This window comes from Cygnus olor, chromosome 4 (genome assembly GCF_009769625.2).
Source record: "Cygnus olor isolate bCygOlo1 chromosome 4, bCygOlo1.pri.v2, whole genome shotgun sequence".
Lineage (NCBI taxonomy): Eukaryota > Metazoa > Chordata > Aves > Anseriformes > Anatidae > Cygnus > Cygnus olor.
In genome coordinates, this window is record NC_049172.1 from 18,471,513 (window position 1) to 18,492,869 (window position 21,357).

The 21,357-nt window shown below is 39.9% G+C and overlaps 2 protein-coding genes across 2 annotated transcripts in view; both read right to left on the minus strand.

Annotated features, from left to right (window-relative positions):
• The window catches only part of ASAH1 (N-acylsphingosine amidohydrolase 1), a 15,794-nt gene extending 7,576 nt beyond the window's left edge, over window positions 1–8,218 (minus strand). Inside the window, exons 1-5 of the mRNA XM_040554974.1 lie at window positions 8,028–8,218; window positions 2,978–3,024; window positions 2,696–2,786; window positions 1,315–1,401; window positions 611–689 (exon numbers count right to left, since the gene is read on the minus strand). Of these exons, the coding sequence (XP_040410908.1) occupies window positions 611–689; window positions 1,315–1,401; window positions 2,696–2,786; window positions 2,978–3,024; window positions 8,028–8,186 (463 nt within the window). The 5' untranslated portion in view covers window positions 8,187–8,218. The remainder of the gene's footprint in view (window positions 1–610; window positions 690–1,314; window positions 1,402–2,695; window positions 2,787–2,977; window positions 3,025–8,027) is intronic.
• A 4,925-nt stretch (window positions 8,219–13,143) lies between these two features.
• Window positions 13,144–20,263, minus strand: FRG1 (FSHD region gene 1). The gene is made up of 9 exons (XM_040554977.1): window positions 20,115–20,263; window positions 19,828–19,895; window positions 18,088–18,210; window positions 17,117–17,174; window positions 16,812–16,926; window positions 16,333–16,437; window positions 15,629–15,720; window positions 14,889–14,999; window positions 13,144–14,002 (listed from the first exon to the last, which is right to left on the minus strand). Exons 1-9 carry the CDS (start codon window positions 20,210–20,212, stop codon window positions 13,966–13,968), a joined length of 807 nt encoding a protein of 268 aa, XP_040410911.1. The 5' UTR covers window positions 20,213–20,263; the 3' UTR covers window positions 13,144–13,965.
• Between the last annotated feature and the right edge of the window lie 1,094 nt (window positions 20,264–21,357).

Below are 21,357 nucleotides of genomic sequence, written 5' to 3' on the forward strand. Positions count from 1 at the left end.
TGTAAAATTCACTTTAAAGAAATAAGGTGCTATATGCACACGTTCTCCCATGCAAGAAATGGGCATATTGCTCATATTCAAAGGAAGCAGTGGGAGTGGGTCTGTGAACTTTCTCTGTCTAGATTCTGAAAGAATTCAGTGTCTACTTCTTGCCTGGGATTACATTTCTTTTGCAGGGAGTGCAGAAGACAGGCAGGAAGATGTGGTAGGGATCTCAAAGGAGAGAAAGCACAGCATGAAAGCGAGCCTTGCCTTGGTACATCAACAGCAGACGCAGCTGAACAGGAAACCAAAGAGAACCAAAGAATCCCCCAGATTCTGGGTGCACAGAAACCAGAACTCCCTCCAGTTCCCAAAGCTCAGGGGTGAGAAGTTACACAGAGAAGGCCCAGCCTGATGAAAGCGTTATGTGATTCATTGCCATTCCCTTCTAAAACACTGTTTTCATTTAGTATGGGATGGAATTTATTGCTTTATTCTACTTAATTAATAATTTATTTGTTAAAGTCACAACTTGAATACAAATGTACAGCAGATTAAGTATACTAATTTTAAATGCGTCTAGATTCCTAGTTTTCCATTATGTTAACAAAACATTGGAGACTATTACCCAAAGGAACTCCAGATGAATTTGCAATCCCTTGAAGCTCTTCATTGAAAGGATAAGGAAGCGTTTCGGTTAGGTGTGACTGAAAGGAAAAATTTTGTATGTTGTTTGTGTAAGTAAAGGCTATTTTGTTATTTGAAACAAACCTCTCCCCATTCTTAGCACTATAAAAATAAGTATTTAATTCTTCTGCAGTCTGTAGAACTTGAGGATGTTTGCAGAGTACTTGGATGAAAAGTACATGCTAATGGAAAGTAAATACCATTTACCAAAATATTGACAATGAGCAACGGAGATTAGCACAATATCTAATTATTGTTAGCAGCAATATACGGAACAGCGTTAAATAGGACTCTTAACAAAAGAGTTCAACTGGAACTGAGCCTGAGGTTGTCAGTATTTAAAGGAATCTCTAACATATCGACATGACTACCCGTATATGCTAGCTTTATGTCAAAATAGTGTATATGCCCAGTATGACTAATTCAAACTTGAAAAGTTCTTGGAAAAATTAAAAGAGGTGGAGATAAGCATTTTAGGTTTGATGGTTTCAGAGTAATTTAACTCTTCAAAATAACATTTTTGTTCTGAATAATCTAAGAGGAAAAATTATGACATATAAAGGTCTTTATTGCCAAATTTAGTAGCATTTTAATTCTGGTAGTCAGAGCACACAGTAATAAAATAATTAAGCTGAAAATACTTACTATTTTGTGATCCACTATGTCAACAATTTTACCGCTAGGAAAGAAGGTATTTGCTATATCTTTTATATTCTGGACTACGGTCTTCAACTAAAAAGAACAAGGGCTTTTATTGAATAGAAGATCTTGAGCATAACAGTTGCTAGAATACTAACAAAACTCTTTCACATACTTTACTTCAACATTTTGTTAAAAAATATATATATTTAAAGAAAGTGCTAAATATGATTTTGCTGAGAAAAACACTCCCAACTGCCCGTTTAAGAGTTGCTTTCCAAGCTTTATTCAAATAACATTCTAGATCAGCTTCTACATATCCCTCTATCAGAAAAAAAAAACCAACAAAACAAAACAGGAAAAAGCCATTCTTGTCTTCTGCTCATGTGATCACTTTTTAAATATTCTGCACTGTTCCACCTTTAAAAATTTAATTAAGAGCTCTTTGCTTAACCTTTGACATTTTTAAATAATAATAATAAAAAAAGGCTAGATAACTTCCTTAGGAAAGGACAGCAGAAAAAGCTTTGTTTGCAATATGAGAATGGCCACAACGATGGAGTGCCACTCTATGGGATCTAACTCTAAAATGTAAGATAAAACCGTTCAGCATTTAAGATGCATTTAAGATTTAACCTGAAGTTTCCAAAACCCACTTGTACAAATTTAAAACAAAAACTTTATTGAGGATTTTTAAAATAAAAATTATAAGTAGAATTTGTCTAACTTTCAGAGTTGAAAGGTCAAAGTCAACAGCAATACAGCACATAGCAAAACAGTCAATAGCAATACAGCCCCAGCCTTTTTATAGAGATTTAGTATTACTGAATTGAATTTCAGCAACCTTCAGGAGAAGAGCTGTAGCCTGAAATAGACTTGAGTATTTTAAAGGTTATTTACCCTGTAAAAAACCCAGTTCTGCAACTAACACCCCTAAAAAGGGTGAGACGTTCTTCATTTCCCTCTGCCATTTCATCATCTCACCCCACGTTTTCAGAGAAGTGTGGATGCGCAGAGAAGGGATGCTGTCTCAGTTTCACTTCTGCTTACTGAAGCTGTTGCTTTGATATACTCCTCGCCTCGTGCTGTATTACTTTGTGACTAAAGACCTTTTATAAATTAAAGTCTGCTTTATGTCGCACCATTTTCATTTGTCTGTGCCCCAACCCTTACACTTGTTCAAGTGTTGAACAGAAGAAAGTTCAGTCAAGCAATTACTGTATTCTAGAACCATAGTAAAACATAAACTAGAAATATTCTATTCTATATACGAACTAGAATAGAAATAATAGAATTTCAGCACAGTATTTCTTATAACCTTTTCTATAATAAAAGGACACATGCCAGTCATATACGCTACACTTAAAGGTAAGCTCTGCTTTCATACCTCTGTCTTCTTGTCACGCATCAACTCATCCCATCTTTTGCTGGGAGGCAAATCAAGATTTATGATATATGTGGGAACATTCCCTTTGAACCTAAAAGAAAAGTGACAGCGCAGATTTAAAGGAAGTTTGAAAATACATTTGACAGAACAAGTGCTTTTCACTTGTAACTGGTATTTTCTGTATCTGTAATGTGAACAAGTCTCAACAAAACTTGAATTGCTGACACTTGCAAATCACAACTTTTCTGCAGTTTGTTAGACAGGTCCAAACAGATTACTCACGTTGGTCCTGACGGAGGGTACATTTTACTCTTGCAGTCTTCTCCATACTGTGAAGACAGTAAAAGATTACTGCTTAGCTTCTTTGTTACAATATTTTATTGTTCTAGAAGACTTAGTTTTGATTTGGACCTTTAAGACTAATCAACTGATTTGATTTATGATGACTCAATAATAGATGAAGTAAAAGTCTTGGGACTTTGGAAAAGGAGGAGAGGAGAATAAAAGAGGCAGTGGATGAATTGCAACTTCCCTATGCTACCTGACCGAGCTTCAGGTCACTTGTCCAATGTACCCCAAGACAAACCCAAGTTTACAACGAATATACAAACCCATTTTTACGCAATGTGACTCAACCACATGACCATAAGAGCACTTGAAAAGCATTTTCTTCAGAAAAAACTCAGGAACCTGTGATTCTGTGATCCTTACGTCTCGGTATGGGCCAGTTTGTTCTGTGTAGTGAATTACAGTTTCACTTTATAATGCCATTATAAATATGTTCACTGTTAAGCTTAATTTTGTAGCTGGGGCTGAGAAAGCACGCGCAACTGTGGGCAAATTGCTCAGCCACAGGTATGAGCTATACAGCAAGTTTATTTTTTAACACAGTGTGGAAAAATGCTCCTGAGCTGGTGCTAATTATTCTAAGAGTCGCATTTCAGAAATATAGCTAAAAGCTAATTACTTACATTCCCAGAAGTATGGCTAGTTAAAAATGAGAGTTTGAGAACCATACTAAGGTGTGCTCAAAGCAAATGCAGGGGTGCTTTCCCATCAATTACATAAAGCATGCATATACCTATACACGCACATGGATATACACGCCAGAATTATTAAGGCATGTCTTACCCACTGCAATACAAACAAATGCCTGTTAGTTGCACTTGGGCTTCAAACCAGTCGAGCACAGACCGCATTTATCCCCCAAGCTATTTAAGCAGATCCGCGAGCTCCTGGGAGCACAGCATCTCCCCAGGAGAAGGGAAACGTACTTATATGCTGTTTTCTACAAGTCCACGCACAGGCTGCCAAAGCACAAGTGTTTGGGAGACAAAAGATAAATACAAATACACAGAGATCCTTCCTCCGCTTCCTCGCTGATTTCCAATTTTAACTTGGCTGTGGCAATTAGATTACTAATGTGTCCTTGTAACCCGCTCCACAACAAAAACTGAGGCAGGATCTCTAGCAGCTACGCATCCATGATCAATGAGCTCCCTAATGGCCACATTGTCCAGGGGCTAATCACACTGCCTGTTCTCAATGCCACGATCTACAAAACGCACCGTCTTACACAATGCCACCAACTTTAAACACTGGCACCGTTTGTTACAATGGAAACGGGAATTTTTAAGTCACATCAATTTTTGTGCATTATCACAGCGTGTTATTTTTGTTGTGGTTTCCAGGGGCTGGGAGAAAGCACGAGGTGAAGCCTGGCTTTCCCACATATGTGGCTAGCAGCTGTGCCCTTCCCAGCCCTCAGTGCGCTGCAGTTACAGCCTCGGCACTGCTGGAACAAAAGGTCAGCCACAAGAGCCCGTTTAATTTTCAAAATGAGGAAGTTTCAAAACAAGGAGGGTGGGAGAAGATATCAGGTGACTAATTAGGCAACGAAAGTCAGAGGCTTCATGCAAAGACAAGCATATGACAGTATTAAAGCAATTGTCTTGGGAAATTTTCCATCCGTCAATACTAAAGTAAGCTAGAAAAACCTACGTCCCATATACATCCTGCTGCAATGATTGCACACATTTGGACCTTCTGGAAAAATCTGCTGTCAAAATCTGCTTCCTGACAGGTAACGGCTACAACAAAAAATAATCCCAAAGGGTCCCTTTCACACTCAGCAGGTAGGCTCTCTGCAATACGGAGGACAGGCAACGAGTCCTGGGAACAGGACTGGTGCAAGGTTAACAGGAACACACGCTCGTGTAAGTGATGAATTGCACGTGAACACGTTTAGGTTAAGATCGTCACGTATTTAATGAACTTCGGCTTGGAAATCCTGCTTCCTGGAAAGGTTACTGACAGTTTTCATTGTCAAGGAGCTTGTACTAAACACCGCTGGATCCTTCTGCCGTGAGAGTTCAGTTATCTGTCAGCATAGTCTATGTACACACAGAGCAAACAGTGGTGGCCAGGCAAACTGATTTCAGAGTGATGTTCCAGGTACTAATTGTTATGTCGTTCCTATCTCCCCTGAGATTTTAATCTTGTATATGATGCTATTTTTGTCCTCCCAGTCCTCTGCAACCTAAGCCACAAAAGAGGTGAGGAAAGGAACAAAGGAAGAGTTAAAAGAGAGATATAGAGAACAGAGAAAATATTCCCTCCTTATATCTCAGTAATTTTTGACTTCTTACCTGCCTATGTATAAAGAAGCTAAATAAACAATACCCCTTAGACATCTTCCTAACCTGCAAGTGTTGCTGGAGACATCTGATGAAAGCCAAGATTATTAACGATTTCTTTACATAAACTATTATGTGCTGGCAGACAAATAGTAATTTAAAAGGATCTCAAAACAATCAGAAAACTATACATATATATATATATATATATATATTTACATAAATTTCTGCCATTGGACAGAAAACTGATTTCTTTTTGTGATTTTTTTTCTCTTTAACAAGGTTAAAAAAAGAGAAAGGCAACTTTTTAAAAACACTTTAGTGTAACTGAGCTTCCTGCCTCGAGAGGCTGATGTCACAGCCAAACATTCGTGAGCTGGTGCAGTTTTCCTGGGTCTTCAGAAAGATCAAACGCTCCTGCTGCTGCACTAGATTTTCTAAGTTCCAGCACAAACTTAACTAACTAGCTATTAAACTAGCTAAAACCTAACAACTATTTGTTGCTTGAGGGACTCTTTACCAGAAAAACCACCAGGCACTTTCTATCACCAGGATGAAATAAGCAGCTGTGAAGTTAGTGCTGTGTCAGCGAGATCCTCCCCTCTGCAAAGGCTTGACACTGGAAGAGCAACAACAAACACTGGCCAAGAGAAGCACACGTAGCCTTCTAGCATCAAGGTGGGGATCACCTTTGGTTTCAGACTTTACAAGCTGCAGGTGATCTCCCAGGAAGAGCCATCAGAAGCTCCCTAGCACAAGGAGGTCACTATGAAATTGCTTTTCAAACATTAAACCCTCCCAGGAGGAATACAATTATTTTTGAGAGGTGATTAAATGATGTCTATCCCTGTTTTTATTATTATTATTATTATTATTTAAAGTCACTTTTCATTAGTAGATTGTGTGTTTTGGTTATCTGATGTACAGCTGACTTTAGAATTTGTATGCATGTAACCATACAAAAATGGATGCTTAGCAGCACAAGACCAAAATGCTAAAAGAAAAAGGTGACAGTGGAGGAGAAAGACAATGTGGCATGGGGAAAGACGGAAATAATAATAAAAGAAAGGAAATAATATAGAATAGTTTTGTTATGACCTATTCTATGAACAAAGTAGAGCAGAACAGAAACCAAACAGCTAAGAAACTATCGTGGTGAATTACTGCCTGAAAAACAAAACAAACAAAAACAACAAAAAAAAAACAACCTACCTAATAACAGTTATTATTCACTGTAGTAAAGAAAATTAATGCATGGTTTAATAACTGCTGAGTTATTAAATCCTAGCCTGACTTCATTAATATAAATAGGTTGAATGTAGCTTGTCCTGTCTAAACAATGCCCTCGCTAAGACTTTCTTTATTGCCCTCAAGAATGTTTTTGACATAGATGCTCATCTCTGGTGTCCTTAATATTCACTGTTTCTTATCTTCTTATTTCAAAATAGTTGTAAAACACTCTTCATGCTGTGAAATACTGTTCTGTAGTTAAAGGACACGACATTCAGTCTCTGATAGACAAAATACCCCGTTCTATTCAGCATCTTTTGGTCCGTGAACTCTGTGGTCTAGAACATTTTCTTCTCTGCTCCTTTCCCCTTGCAGGACAGTGCCGATATCCTGCCGTGCTGTAGCAATCCAGGTGACGTTCACCTTTCTAAACATGGAAGTTCAAAGTCCTCTCGCAGCACTGAAGACATGGGATCCAAGCCAATTTAAATCACATTTTGGACAAAAAAGCATCAGTATGGCTGCAGAGACCTAACCAAAGCTAAAGGGAGTGAAAGTCTGCAGAACTGCAATGTAATTCACGGCATTTGGCTGGCGTGTTCTTTGCTAACAAAAAGACAAGAACCCAAGCAGCTGTAGGTAGGAAGACAGGGATCGTTGTTCGTTCCTCAGTGACTGTGGCAGGCCAGCAGCTGACGCAAAAATCAAATACCCGAGCCTGAGGTCTGGCTGCCCAGCAGCACCATTTGCAGCTTGGACACCCAGTCGATGATGTATATGTGCAAAGATTTACTGCGCGCAATCAGATGCAAAACCCAGCTGTGGCCGGCAGGAATTTGCTGATAGCTGCCACTTTCCCCTCGCGGAAGAGGAGGAGATTTGGAAGCTGAGGAGGTGAAAGCGTGCTTCGGGAATAAAAACCAGCAGGAAACAAGAAGGGCTCTGCTCACGTGCTGAGGAGGTGGAAGCCAGCCCCATCCAAACACAAACCTGACTTCGCACTTCCTCCGAAGGTTAAATACTTCAGCTATTAAAAAAAGTAATAAAACCGGGAACCCAAACCCACCTGCTCTAAACTTCTCTGGGATGAAACGACAGCAAACGCACTAAGTAGATTCAAAAGCGTATGTACTTTTAGCAAACCTTTAATTTTCCTTTTGAAAAATGACGGTTTCGGTGTAACACTACAGTATTTTGTGAAACTTATTTACAGGAAATACGACGCAGCAACAACAAGGCAGGTAGAGAGCGTGTAAAACAAGCCCAACAAATACCAAAACAAGCGACCACCGCCGTCAGAGCGCTGTTTGCCACCACAGCGACCCAACACCTGCAAAAACGAAGGCGCCGCCGCCCCGTCCCCGTGCCCGTGCCCGTCCCCTCAGCAGCCCCGCCAGGCCTCGGGCGGGCCCGGCCGCGCCGCCTCTCCGGTGCCAAGCCGTGCCGGGCCGCCCCCTGGGACTCACCGGGTCCGGCGCTAGGACGAGCGGCGCCAGGACGAGCAGCGCAGCGGGCGGCAGCAGCGCCCGGCCCCAGCCCGCCATCCTCCTCCTCCTCGTCCTCCCTTCGCTTCGCTTCCTTTCCCGGCTCGGCTGGGAGCGCCAGTCATGTGCGGCGGCCCACATGACAGCCGCCCGCCCCGCCCGGCCCGGCCCTGCCGTGAGGGGGCGGCGGCGCCGGCAGCCCCGGGACGCCGCCAGGCGGGGCCCGGAGGGGGGCTCAGCGCCCCCCTTACCTCAGCGGTGGGCTCCTGGCCCCCTGCCCCTGTGTGTGCCGACCTGAACTCTACTTACTGCCCTGGGGAGCCTGCTCTGCTACGGAGAACACTCCCCCACTCACCCCCCTTCTCTCCCCCGCCCTTTTATTTTCTTTTTGGTAAAGGAGAGGGTTGACTTTCAGTCATGAGTTTAAAAAAAAAACACCAAGAACCTGTTTCTGGTCTTAATTCCCCATCCACTCCCTTCAAAGCTTTCCATGGGAAATAAGGTGCTTCCCCAAAAGCCTCCACTCTCATTTTCAAGTAATGACAGCATTAGCACCTTACCTTGTGTTAGATGTCCTGACCTATTAGCTTTCAAATAATACCCTACTAGCAGCAGCAGTTTATTACCTGAAAATCTCTCATTAACGTAGTAAATACAGTAACGTAAAGTACTCCTCAGTTGCTTCACTAGCTGAAAAGAATCTTGCAAGCCAACAATAAAAAACCCTGTAATGTGTTTACCATTTTTTGTTCTAAGACTGATGTGTTAAAAAATAAAACATGCCATAAAACAACACCTGGGGTTCCAGGCACAAGAGCTGCAAAACTGGCCAGCTGCATCATGGACCTGCCATGAGCTGTGGGAAAGGGAAGCTGTTGAGAAAACGTAATCTGAGGAAAACTTCTCCACCAGTTCTGCTCAAAAAAACCTGAAATAAATTTGTGTCTCTTAGGCAACGCTAAGACCAAACCTGTGGCACCAGTTTTCCACTTTGTATATACTGTGATGTTTAATTAATCTCTGTGCTTGGGAGATTTTCAAGCAGGCAGTTTTTATGGTAATGAGATGCAAGGCAGTCACCTTTTTCAGGAGGAAGGAGTTTCTTCTGCCTTGCCTGCTTAGGGATGTAGGAAACAGGCAACTGGAGCAGGGAGCCATTCTAATACAAGAATCAGAGAGTATTAGATCCATCACTCTATGCATGTTGCCCATTATTTATTTGCTACTATAAATAAATGGTATATTTGTTCCAATACGAAGTACAAGTCAGCATCAGAATAAGATGCATACTACAAGCAGTTTTTTTTGTAAGAAGTATGATATTAGTGTGAACAGGTGAATGTATAATCTAAAAGTATGTTAGCAACAGACACTGGAAAAAAATCCCGTGTAAATATTAAAAGCCCTCTAGGACCTCTGTGTTTCAGTTTACATCTCGTGCCTTATCCAGTGCCCAAATCAGGTTCTATATGTTATGTCTTTCTATGCACAAAGAAAACAAGCAATACATTCTCTAATATCATGATTTAATTGGCTATGCGATTAATTCTTATATGAAACAGAGAGTGGCAAGAAAAATAAAGTAAGTCCCTGGCAGATGGTTAATTGGAAGGTTGCATGGCATTGCAGAAACAGGAAAGGATAAAGTAAATGCATTATAAGGTGTGAAAGCCTTGGGCAAATGAAGGGTGTGCAACAGCGTGTAGGAAGAAATCAGCTCAAAACTTAAGCTTAGAATTGCACAAAACTTTAGGTGTCAAGCAGAAAAGCATTATATGCTTGTGGAAGAAGGTACAGAACCAATCAAGGGATTTAAGAAAGGAGGAAAATTACAGAGTAATGCAAGAAACTCGAGATTTTCATGACAGTGTCTTCCACAAATAGGAAATGAAGCAGTTTATATAGGGCCCAGACTTTTTTTTTTTTGGTTGAAAACAAATACCTGTAAGACAATTTCATATTGACTTTATATAGGTACATGAATATGTTGTTATGGTCTATGGTGATAAATAACCAGATTAAACTGGACATGCTATTTTCTAAACATGCAGCACCTTTTGCTCAGATTTAGTTTCTGGAGCACACAGTTTAGATGCTTTAGGAAATTTACCTTTTGGACATTTTTAACTGCAGAAAAGCAGGAAGAACTTTGGAAAATTACAAATTCTGAAGAAAAAAATGTGTCATGGTCACGTTACACATGCATGACTTACTTTTTTGAAGCCTCTTTGTACTTTTGATTCAGTTCTTTCACTGAAGAAATTTGAAGTTTAAGGAACAGTTAACATACTTGAATACCTGTTTTTCTGACTACGGCTATTCTGCTGGATTCCTATCAGGACACCTGGTCTCCAGGACCCACGCTACTTCAGGTCCTCCATTTTGTTGTCTAGGTTTCTTCCATCAGTTTTCATCAATTTAAGTCAGAAGAAAGTAGTTTGAGATGTGTGATTTACTCATTAACCATACTACCTGACAGCTGGTGACACCACTTACTGACACCATTAGTCCACCCTTCTACATTCCCTTATTCGTCTATCCATTATCTACTCACCAGATATATTCCTTTCTTTAGAAGTAGAGACTGCACAAATTACTTCTCTTTCCTCTGTGTTTCAGTTAAAGCTTTCTGCTAATGCTGCTACCAGGAGACCTCTGCCAGAAGACAGCATCACCAAGAACAATCCGTGAATGCCTCCAATGGGAAAATACACAAATGCACTGCTTATAGCAAGAGTTTAAGACAGACTGATATTCACCATTTTGTCATACCTTTGATTTCACCACCATTTCAGTGAATCCCCCAGATCTCTGCTTCTCCACTATCTCAGGCCGCCTTTCTTTCATTTTTCAGCAAGTACCCAATGTACCATTAGTCCCAACAGGAAGGGCAACCCTGTTTCTGTGACAATACTCTTTCCCACCCCAGCATTGCCAGTCCATTGCTAAATCCAGTGTTCCTTCTTGTACTTGTGAAAGTTTCATTTTATTTGTTCTGAGATTTCTTTTTGCTTCACTTCTTCCTAGCTCTAATACAAACATGCCTCTCAGTTCCATTTTTCCTTTACTATCACTTACGGCTATTTACAGTGCCTACACCTTGTATTTTCATATTTACATTGGTAAATATGACATGGAAAACTCCTTTCCACAGATAATTCCAAGGCTCTTCTTCAGATTCTGAACACTCCTTTCAGCACCCTTTCCACCGGTATATCAGATTTCTGCTTCAAGCTGCATCTGCATTTGAATAATCATTTTTGAGTTCTGCCAGACAAAATTTTATTTAAATTGTGTATTTGTGAAAGGAAGAACAGATGCTGTAACATCAGCCTACTTCACCCATCAGCATTCACTTCAGATGCATTTCAGAATCATAGCGATTGTTGATCAGTGAAAACTGCCATGAACTTCAGTTAAGACCCGAGGTTATTCAAAGTCAAAAGTAATAGATGGTGAAGGCCAACAAAAAAATCTGTCACAGCCACTTTATTTTTTGTATTACGTGCCCAATAAACATTTACTCTGGCGCAGAGCCCACTCCTAGTGGTGCTACCTCCTTCCCAGTGTTTTTGGGAACAGTTTTGGCAGTAGGCCACTTCCAGGTCCAAGATGTTGCAACAGTCGTACATCAGGTTGTTTACATTTCCAGACAGTGACATGGGACCTACAACCACAACTGCTTAATGAGCCCTAATCCCTGGAGCTTGACCAAACTGAGGAGCGCTAGGGAAAACTAATTACATTTTTTCAGTGATAGCACAACCCACAGCTATGATGCATTTTCACCCAAGAATTCCTTAGACTCTGTCTGGGAGCATTTGCTAGTAATCATCTATTTATTTCTAGCTTTCAGCCTTCCCCCTGCAAATTCAGTGTTTGCATTTAAGATTTTTTATACCTTGGTTATTGATGCGCGAGAGAATTTTAACAAAATTCTAGAGATACCTGCAAAATTAGAATCAAAGATCCGTGCTGCTAATTACAGTTTCTTTTTGCAAACCTTCTAATGCAGAGTTTCACTACAAAACACTTTGGTATTCCTAGTGATTGCTTGCTTTGAAAGAACGTGCAGTTAATAGAAACCAATAGGAAATAAAGATAATTTCCAGCCATTCCTGTTACATGTTATGCTCAAAGATTAAGCTCAAATTTTTGTACTAAAACTAAAAATAAAACCCGTTAACACTTTAAAATGAATCCATTGAACTTGATAATGGTAAAAAGGTACAGTGTTTGATCACTGTGTGATCATCCGATCACTACATTTTTGCTAACAGTATGGCCTGAAATACAATAATTAGATAAAGGATACCTATCACTGCACAATTAACTGCACAATTATGCCAGCTGCACAAACCAGGGGGGACATTTTTCATTTCTCAAGTTAAATTGGGAAGAAAAGGCACTCATTCCAAAATAGATATTCATACAAGGAACCAGTGAATACGCCTATTCTTGTAAAAAAAAAAAAAAAGCATCATGTGAATTGGAGGTATAAATTGAATAAATTCCAACGACTTAGAGGGGAAAGCCCTGTGGCAAATCTCTCTACTCAGACTGGATAGAGCTGGGTATAGGAAGTTTAAAAGAGTCCTCAGAGAAAGGTCTGAAGTTTCATTTGCTTTTCTAGAAACACAAGTTGAAGAATCACTGCATTGCATTATGAATTTGCCCAGCCCATGGACTTTTTCTCCTTTTGGTTTCATATATCTGTATGGGTTATCTCCTTATTTATCCCTTGGCTAATCTTCCCATACCAGCTATTGTTTTAGTCTTGAAAATTCAAGTTGGTTTAGATAATTACAACGTACCTAAATTCTCCATGCTTTTTCTTAAGATCAACTGTCTATGACATAAGACCAATTTAAATTGCCACTACTGTCTAGACTTTATTAGCCTGTTCTCGTTCTTTTTGGAGACATCGTTATCTTGCGTTAGCTTATGGCTTTGTACTACTACAGCTGTCAGTTTGAACTGCAAGGAGAGTATCTACAGAGACAACTCAAATTATTACCATAAAAATCCTCAGCATTATTACCAAGTAATTTTTATGAAGCAGATTACAGAAATGGAGAGAGTAAATGATCTGAGGTAGTTCCTATGGAGATGTTTTTATTGAAAAACTTGGTAATCAGAACAGACACGGAAAAACGTATTTTATACAAGATACTAGGAACATGTATTACACTATGACCTTAAAAAAAGCTGTTTTGTTTTTTTAAATTGAAGTCCATACCCTAAAGAAACCAGCAAGTTTGATTGAAATGTCTTCCCCTCTCGTAAAATGAGCAGCCTGCTAACACAAGCCAGTCATTCCCTTTTCTTATGAGACACCCGCATTTCCATTTGTAACGGGGTTCTTGTGACTTGTTCACACTTCCACCATATGGATTACGTCATTTATCCATCAGACAGTGGGTCTGTTTTGAACACTGTTTAAACAAGACTGAATATTCTGGCCCCTACCTGATACAGTGCAGAAAGGCTCCACAGACATCCTACTCAGTTTCTGATACGATGTATTCTAAGACATCCATTTGCAATTATTTCTTCATGCTTGTTGAAGAGAGTTACATATTTCTTAATAGTTCAATGGGCTAACAATATTTTCCTTTCGAGCTTTATCACCATTCTAATCTGCCCTTTAATCACTGTAAGTTCAGGTTCCTTTCATCAACCTCAGAAGATTCAGTGGATGAAACAATTTGTCTTTTGTTAAATAATTATCTCACTATTCATTACTAGAAGGTGACACTAGTTCAATGCCTAATTATAGCTCTCAGGCAGTCCTTTAAAAATAATATAATAAAAACATCAGCAAAATGCCTTTCATAAAAAATAATTATAAAACATTTTACTTGTGTTTTCAGTTTGACCACATAATCAAAGATGCAGAGGAAAACGGCCCAGCTGGTTGTCACTTGCAGTATCTATCCGCTTTCACTTTTGCTCGCCTGTGTGGAAAGAGTAATGAAACAAGACTTAGACTAAAACCAAAGGTGATTACATCTGAACATTTTAACTGCCTCTAAGTCTTAAACAGACACAGAAAGCAGTTCTCTCAAACTTTACTTCAAAGCACACATAAAAGCCTAACAATACTCTGGATTTGTTACTTTGTTTTTTTTTTTTTTTTAAAGGAGCTACAGCTATAACAATGTGTAAAGTTAACCTTGTCTTCCTTTCAAATCACCACCTGTGTTTTGTCAGATCACTGAGGGAGAGAATTCAAACTGAGCGACCGCTGAAACTGACACTCGATGTGTGATAGCCACGGTGTGTTTTCACATCACAATAATACAGTATCACAAGTAGTCTGCATTTCAACCAAGCAAGTTTCAACAAATATTTATACCATACAAAATATTAAAAGTTCAAGACAGTTTCTGCATTCTCAGCTTACAGGGAAAGAAAGATTTATTCCCATTAGATAACGCGAAGGCTAATTAATAAACGCTATTTCTCTTTAAAATGCATCTGTCTCCTTTCCAAAATGTTCTGGTACTGAAGGTGCTGAAAACGTGAAAAACTTATTTTTTGTTATTTAAAAAATTCATCCCTCACTTCCCCTGCACTCCACAAACTGAGCAAACTTCTTTAGAGATGTCCAAAAGAATTCACTTCTGCTTAAATCCCAACCTGGGAAGTTCAGCCAAGGAAGTGAAAATTCAGAAGAATAACAAAAAAAAAAAAGGGCAGCAGAACACCGACCAGGGAAAAAATGCTCAACACCCACACCTACTCCCTGAAACCTAGCCATCTTTTGTATTCTAAGTTCACTGTAATTCCATCTCCCAGTAGCTTTTAAATCAGTGCATTATTTCTTATACATTAGAGTACCTGTCGAGCAGTGTTTCGTGAAAAGTGCCTTCTTTTCTGGCTTTTCTGAGGGCTTTCGTATCTTCTTTGCTTATTTTGAGCTTTTTGTCTTGAAAACTTTGGAATTTCTTTCTGTAAGGGAAAAATTGTAAGAAGTTAACTTCTTTAAAGTTCTGTGTTTCAGTAAAAACAACTGTGATGAGCAACTTAAGTCCTATTATGCAACTGGCCTAATAAAATCCAATAAACCATCATACTATCAAGTAGCGCTATACGACTTCCCTAGGTGAAACACACACAGGCATTTTTGGCGCTAAATAGGAACGACACCATACATGATTAACACAACGTGCTTACAAAGTTGTGAAGAACTTCAGCTCCTTCAACCAGTAGCATGACAAGTCAGGAGTGAAGGGAGATAGAGGACTCTGGAGTGAAAGTGAGCTTGAGAGTAAGGGGAAAGACAGGCATTTTAATTTTTTGGTCCATGTTTCTCACTACTTATGTTTATTTTAATAGTCAATAAGTTAATTTTCTACAAGTTGAGTCTGTTTTAACTGCAACAGTAACTGACAAGCAAGCTCCTGTCTTGACTTTGACCCGTGAGCCTTCTCATCCTATTTTGTGTCCTCATCCTGATAAGGAGGAAGAGAAAGTGAACAAAGAACTGGGTGGGAGTTTAGGCCTTCCAAAGAAAACCCCAAAGAAAAGAGGAAAAAAAAAAAGGCACGTAAATCTGTTAAAGGCTCTCAACTACATACACATAATTGATTTCACACTGTTTAACATTTCCTTTATCTTCTTGTGGGATGTCATCCTTCTTCTTAGCTTCTCTTTCAGCACAAGTTCGAATCTAGTCATTGAGAAGAAAAAAACAGAAGTTGCAGGTTAAAGACAATATATCCTGCATAACAGAGTGACAGTCACAGATTTTTTTAAGTTATCAACTTTGAAAATGGTTAATTCACAACCAGAGAAAACAGCAGTAACAGCAAAAGCTGCCTGAAATATGAAAAAGGATTAAACATAGTCCTTAATACTACTGTAAGACATAGCTGCCTTCATCTCAAAGAAGCACCGTTACAGTTTCTAGAGTGAGCAGGGCTAAAATACCTTTTAGAGAAACTGACTCCACAGTATTCCTGCTCTGACTAGTACATGCTTCCCTGTTTGGAGAGGCATATCTTTCATGTCCAACAGAAGGCAAGATGGTCCTTCCACATCCTCTTACATAAACAGTCTCCACACCTGCATCATTCTGGCTAACCTTTTTTTGTCCCTGGTTCCATCAGATTTCATCTCTCTTGTACCAAGCCGTTGAGAACTATCTGGAGTATCACATAGAAGGTCTTAACCACCATTTCTTTAGCAAAACAAATACTTACAGTAAACAGGAAAGTATCTTGTAATTGTAACCATACAGTAACTGTACCATACAGATGCTTAACTGTAGAAAACAGATTACCTTTATCATTTCTTCTTCCCCTGCTGTTTTGCTTTTGGCTTCTATATCTCCCTCTTCATTACATCTAATAAAACGGCTGTTTGCTGCTAGCAATGCCATCTTCTTCTGCAGAAAACAGTATCACATCATTAGCATAAGGATTTTGTATATAAACCTTGATTCATAACATTTATTTCATTCATCAGGAAGTTCTGTAAATGCGTTCTGTTCTTTTACATATAGACACTTCAACAGCTAGCTAGTGGACTCTGTTCTTAATTTGTATGTCAAACTGCAGTAACTTTAGGTACTTTAAAAACTTAAGAAGAAATACAGTAAATACATTGTAGTTGGGAAAACAGAACATTAGAAGTTACAATATGGAAGAGACTGTGAAAGGGCAACCAACAGTAAACATCTTATTGCCTGTCAATATAGGCTGCAAGTCAAAATACAGTTAAATGCTTGGAATCTCAGGTGAATTGTCTGAAGCAACTTACATCTTGAAAGACAGGTTCCCATTGCTCTCTCGATCCTATAGCATCTGAACGTCCGACAACAAGTCCATCTGAATTTATACCAAGGTATTTGCCATAACCAGACTTCAGAGCAATTCTCAAAGGGAAAACGAAGTGAAACAACGAAAAACGTTGAGTTAAAGCCATTCACAATATTCAACACAAGTTTTTTTTTTTTTTTGGTATATAATGCATTTCAAGAGAAAATTAAAACATGTATTCATACCAGAAACAAACAAACAAAAAAACAAGTATGAAAACTTGAAATATTTTGTTACAGTAGTTACCTTGTATCAGACAACTTCACTGCTGTAAACTGTTCAGGAGGACTAGGGCCTTCATCACCTTCGGAATGAAGTTTTCAGTAGTTAGACATCAAGTATTATGCATACGGTATTTAAACAGTCAATACTGCAGAGTTTCAAACAAGCTGAAAAATAATGCAACAGCCTTTGCTAAATACTATGGAAAGCTATAATACTGTGTTTCTTTAGAAATTCCTTTTGAACATTCACACTCTTAAAATAAAAAGCAATGCAGGAGCTTATTTGCATTCATGTATTTGGTGTGCTTTAAATAATACAAATACAATCCTTGTGTCAAAAAACAAAAAACGTAATCTCCTTATAACATTATTTTCTCCATACCAAAACATACTATGGTTCAGCTGTGGTAACCTAACTTCTTATCTGAAAAGCTACTACTCACCATCTCTCAAAACCCAAGTGAGGTAATACTGTCATCATTGCTTTTATCTCGCTCTGGAGATGAGGCACACTGTCAGAGTTTTGGAACAGTTCTCTTCTGACTGATGGTTCCCAGATTCAAATTAAGAGACAAGCTAATTATCTCTACCACCTTAGTAGTCCACTTGCACAGCAACAAAACAAATACAGCACAATGAGGATGCAGCAATAAACCTTGACACTCATCTACCTTGAGTTTCACTCTTCAATTAACATCAGAAGAGTTTTATAGAATTTAATAAAAGTTATACTGCTTTTTATTCAGTAAGCTGTATGGCCTTTTAACGGTGATCCTTTCCAATGCAGTTCAATTTATTATACACATAACACAGCAAGAAACTAAGTAAGTGAAACTGATAGGTAGTCATTAGGTTTTGGTCACGCTACAGCCAACTTTATTGCGTTACATGTAATAAACTGCCTTGAGCTGTAAAACAGTTTGCCTTGAAGTGATGCTATGTTCATGCTTTTCATTACTAAAACTATTTTTTTCCCAGTTTCCTGAAACAAACCTTTATGCGGTGCTCCAAGCGTAAACAAGCCATTATCAAGGGCATGGATGTAAGCTCCTTTATCCATTTCTATAGCTATAGTTCCTGTAATTTCACCGAAATTACTGACAGCCCACCAGTTTCCTAAAATACAAAACATCACAGTTAATGGAATAATTACAACTTCTGATTATGGTAGTTCAAGAGATAGTAATCCTGCACCTATTCCGAGATTTGGCACTCTATAGATAGCAACAGGCTCCTAATTGTAGGCTCCTGCGCTCCATCCCCTCTTAGTGCTGTTAGGCCATGGAGCACATTGATCCATCCAGCTGATCCAGTAGAAGATACAACTTGCAAGAAAGGTTTCTTCCCCCATTCCCACCCCCAACCTGCTTCCTCCGGTTTTGTGGTCACAGTAAATTACTAGTGTAATGATTTCTGTTGTGCTGGAGAAGCTCTCTCATCTTGCTGCTAGATTACTTCATATGAGCTGCATTCCTCAGACTTAAGATGTTCTAGACAATCAGTGTTCAAATGTCTTAGCCCCCCAGAATTCAAACTTAAAGGCTCACGTGTATAAATTAGAATTATGACATTTGTATTTTTAAAGAGCAAAACTTTCTCCTGGTCTACTATCTTAGATATATTTTCTGCCTAAGATAATTATTTTAAATTAATCAGAATATGATATCTTTTTTTCAGCAAGTTGGTCTTGAGCAGAAATAATGTTCCCCTATCTTCATACAACATACAGAGCAAATAGGCTTGCCCTATAATGTGATGACTTGGAGATCAGCATATGAAACTTCCAAATCTCTTCCAGCACTTTTTTGTGACATTCTTTTAGTGTAAAATACAATAGTCCATTTTCTCATATATGATATTTTGTTTTAACAGAAAAATAGGGATAACTCCCCTTGTACGGCTTTGGATTATGCCTGTGTACACATAATAGAAAATGATATTTATCCCGTAACATGCACTGTTATGGTATGCATCTGCATCTCTCAGGGCTTTATGGTTATTTCTTTAGCTGTTTTTGTGAACTGTGATAAATGAAGAATACAGCAGTTCCAAAAGGCAGCACTTAGCCAAGTTACCACTCAAGACCATACATACTTTGATCCTCCTCTTCCACAAAGCGGGAAAAAATACTGTTATATTTGGACACTGTTTGATGTTTGTTGTCTTCAGTTTCAGCTGCTGATAGCAAGTTTATAATGCGAACACATCACAGTAATCATGACAAACTGAAACAAGTAAACAAACCAAGACTTTTCCTTTCAAGAGGGCTGAAGGTTTGAGTGAACTAAAGACCCCAGGCAAGAAGCAATTGCTGGCAGAATAAGAACAGGAAGTACAGGCACCCCATCTAGTAAATTTTCAAGTAACAGTAACACAAGATATATTATTTACATACAAATATAGATAATAGCGTTACAGCACTAAATATAAGTCTCTCTGCCAGAAACAAATGCTGTTGGGAAAAAACATGACTTACAAGCAGATAAGGAGCTTGAATTATGTAAGCTCATAAGTGTGCTAGAAAGATAAATATGTGCAAAATCGATCCCACTGGTACCAAAAATTCCCTCTGGCACCCAGGAAGGTGTGACTTATAAACAGTGTGCTGTGACAAGTAGCTAGAAACCTGTGCAGGGCCTACACTCAGTTTTAAGAGCCCTACAAGCACCCCTTCAACTTGTGCTACCCCCTACTGCTTCCGTACTGCCACACGGCTCCTGCAGGGCCGCTCACCGACGATATCAAGCTGCTCTTCCGCATCCTCCTCCCTTTTCCTTTTCTTCTCCTTGTGCTTCTTCTTGCTGCAAAAGGAGAGGCACAGAGGTGGGCACACGCCTCCCACCCAGCCCCTCGCTCCGCCACGGCCCCAAGCCCCCCAAGAGCGGGGCACCGGGGGGCGAGAGGCAGCACACCCCAAAACCTTCAGCCCCCCGCGGCCCCTTTACAGCGACCCTCCGCGCCGAAGCCAGTGGTGAAGCACCGAGCTGGCGGCCGAGGGACAGGACGAGCCATCCCCTCACCTCTTCTCCTTCGCCCCTTTGAGGACGAGCTTGGTAGACTTAACGCAGGAGTACTCCGCCATGTCGGGACCCAGGGCAGGGCGGGCCGGGCCGCGCATGCGCCCGGGGTTCAGCCCTCTGCCGGCGCCATGGCGCCGCTCGGCGGTTGGAAGCCGAGTCTGAGGGGAAAAGTTGAAGAAGCAGCGCCGACAGCGAGTTAGTTGCCCCTGGTTTTACGGAAGGGTGCAGACACCCTTCTCTTACACTAGAACAGCTACCTTTAGTCCCACCTTCTTAACAGATACTATTAGTCCTCCTTTTGGGAACGGCCTCAGTAACACACATGTAATCAGGCTCCAAATTACAGCAGTCATTTTTAATTTATGTTTTATCACCCAGTCTGTTGTTTCCACTTCACAACAAAAGAAGGGGTTTTGTGCCCAAAATGTTGTTTGCTTCTGATTATAGCAGCTGGTCAAATGAAAGACACCACCTCTATCAAATCTCACGGACACATACCCAGGCGCTCGCATTGTGTTACTTCCTTTTGACCTCTCATTTCACCACCTGCCGATGCTTACAAAGCTCCCATAAGTAAGTTCCTTCTGAAAGTAATACATGAGGTTTATGCGGTTATGTTAAGGTCTTTACAATGGCTGAAATCATGTCTGGGAGATAAAACTACATGTGTAACTTCTCTCAGTGAATGACCCGGGCGTTTGTTGATGACTGCAGATGTCTTCTGCAGATACTCTGATTGGATCCAGGACCCTGCGATTTCTCACAGAAATGCTTTTAATTTTTATCTATATGCCTAACGTGAGTAACCCCATATTTTTGTCTGCGAGCTGTGTTGGAGTGGTTACATCTGCCGTGTGAAATGAAGACAACAGTGTGTCTGTAATGGACTCTCAGGAGTTTTTGGCAGGTCTCCCATTTTGGAGCTTTGGGGAGAAGGAGGCTGGGAAGAGGAATGGGCTTGTCAGTAAAAACAGTACTTGAATCAAGCTGCTGGTGCACGTAGATTCAAAATGCTTTTTTTATTGTGTCCCTGGCATACTGCCTTCCTGCCCATGTCTTCACCCGCTGTGGTTCGTTACTGAAAGACACTCATCTCTTTGGTCAGCATTTGGGAAGTGGGTAACTTGAAGCAGGGCATTGCTATGTATGTGACTTTATGGATTTATTGACTTCCCAGTCCCTGGAACGTGCATCTCTGCAATTAGGGCTTCAAGTAAAAACTGAAAAAGCAGAGGCTACAGAA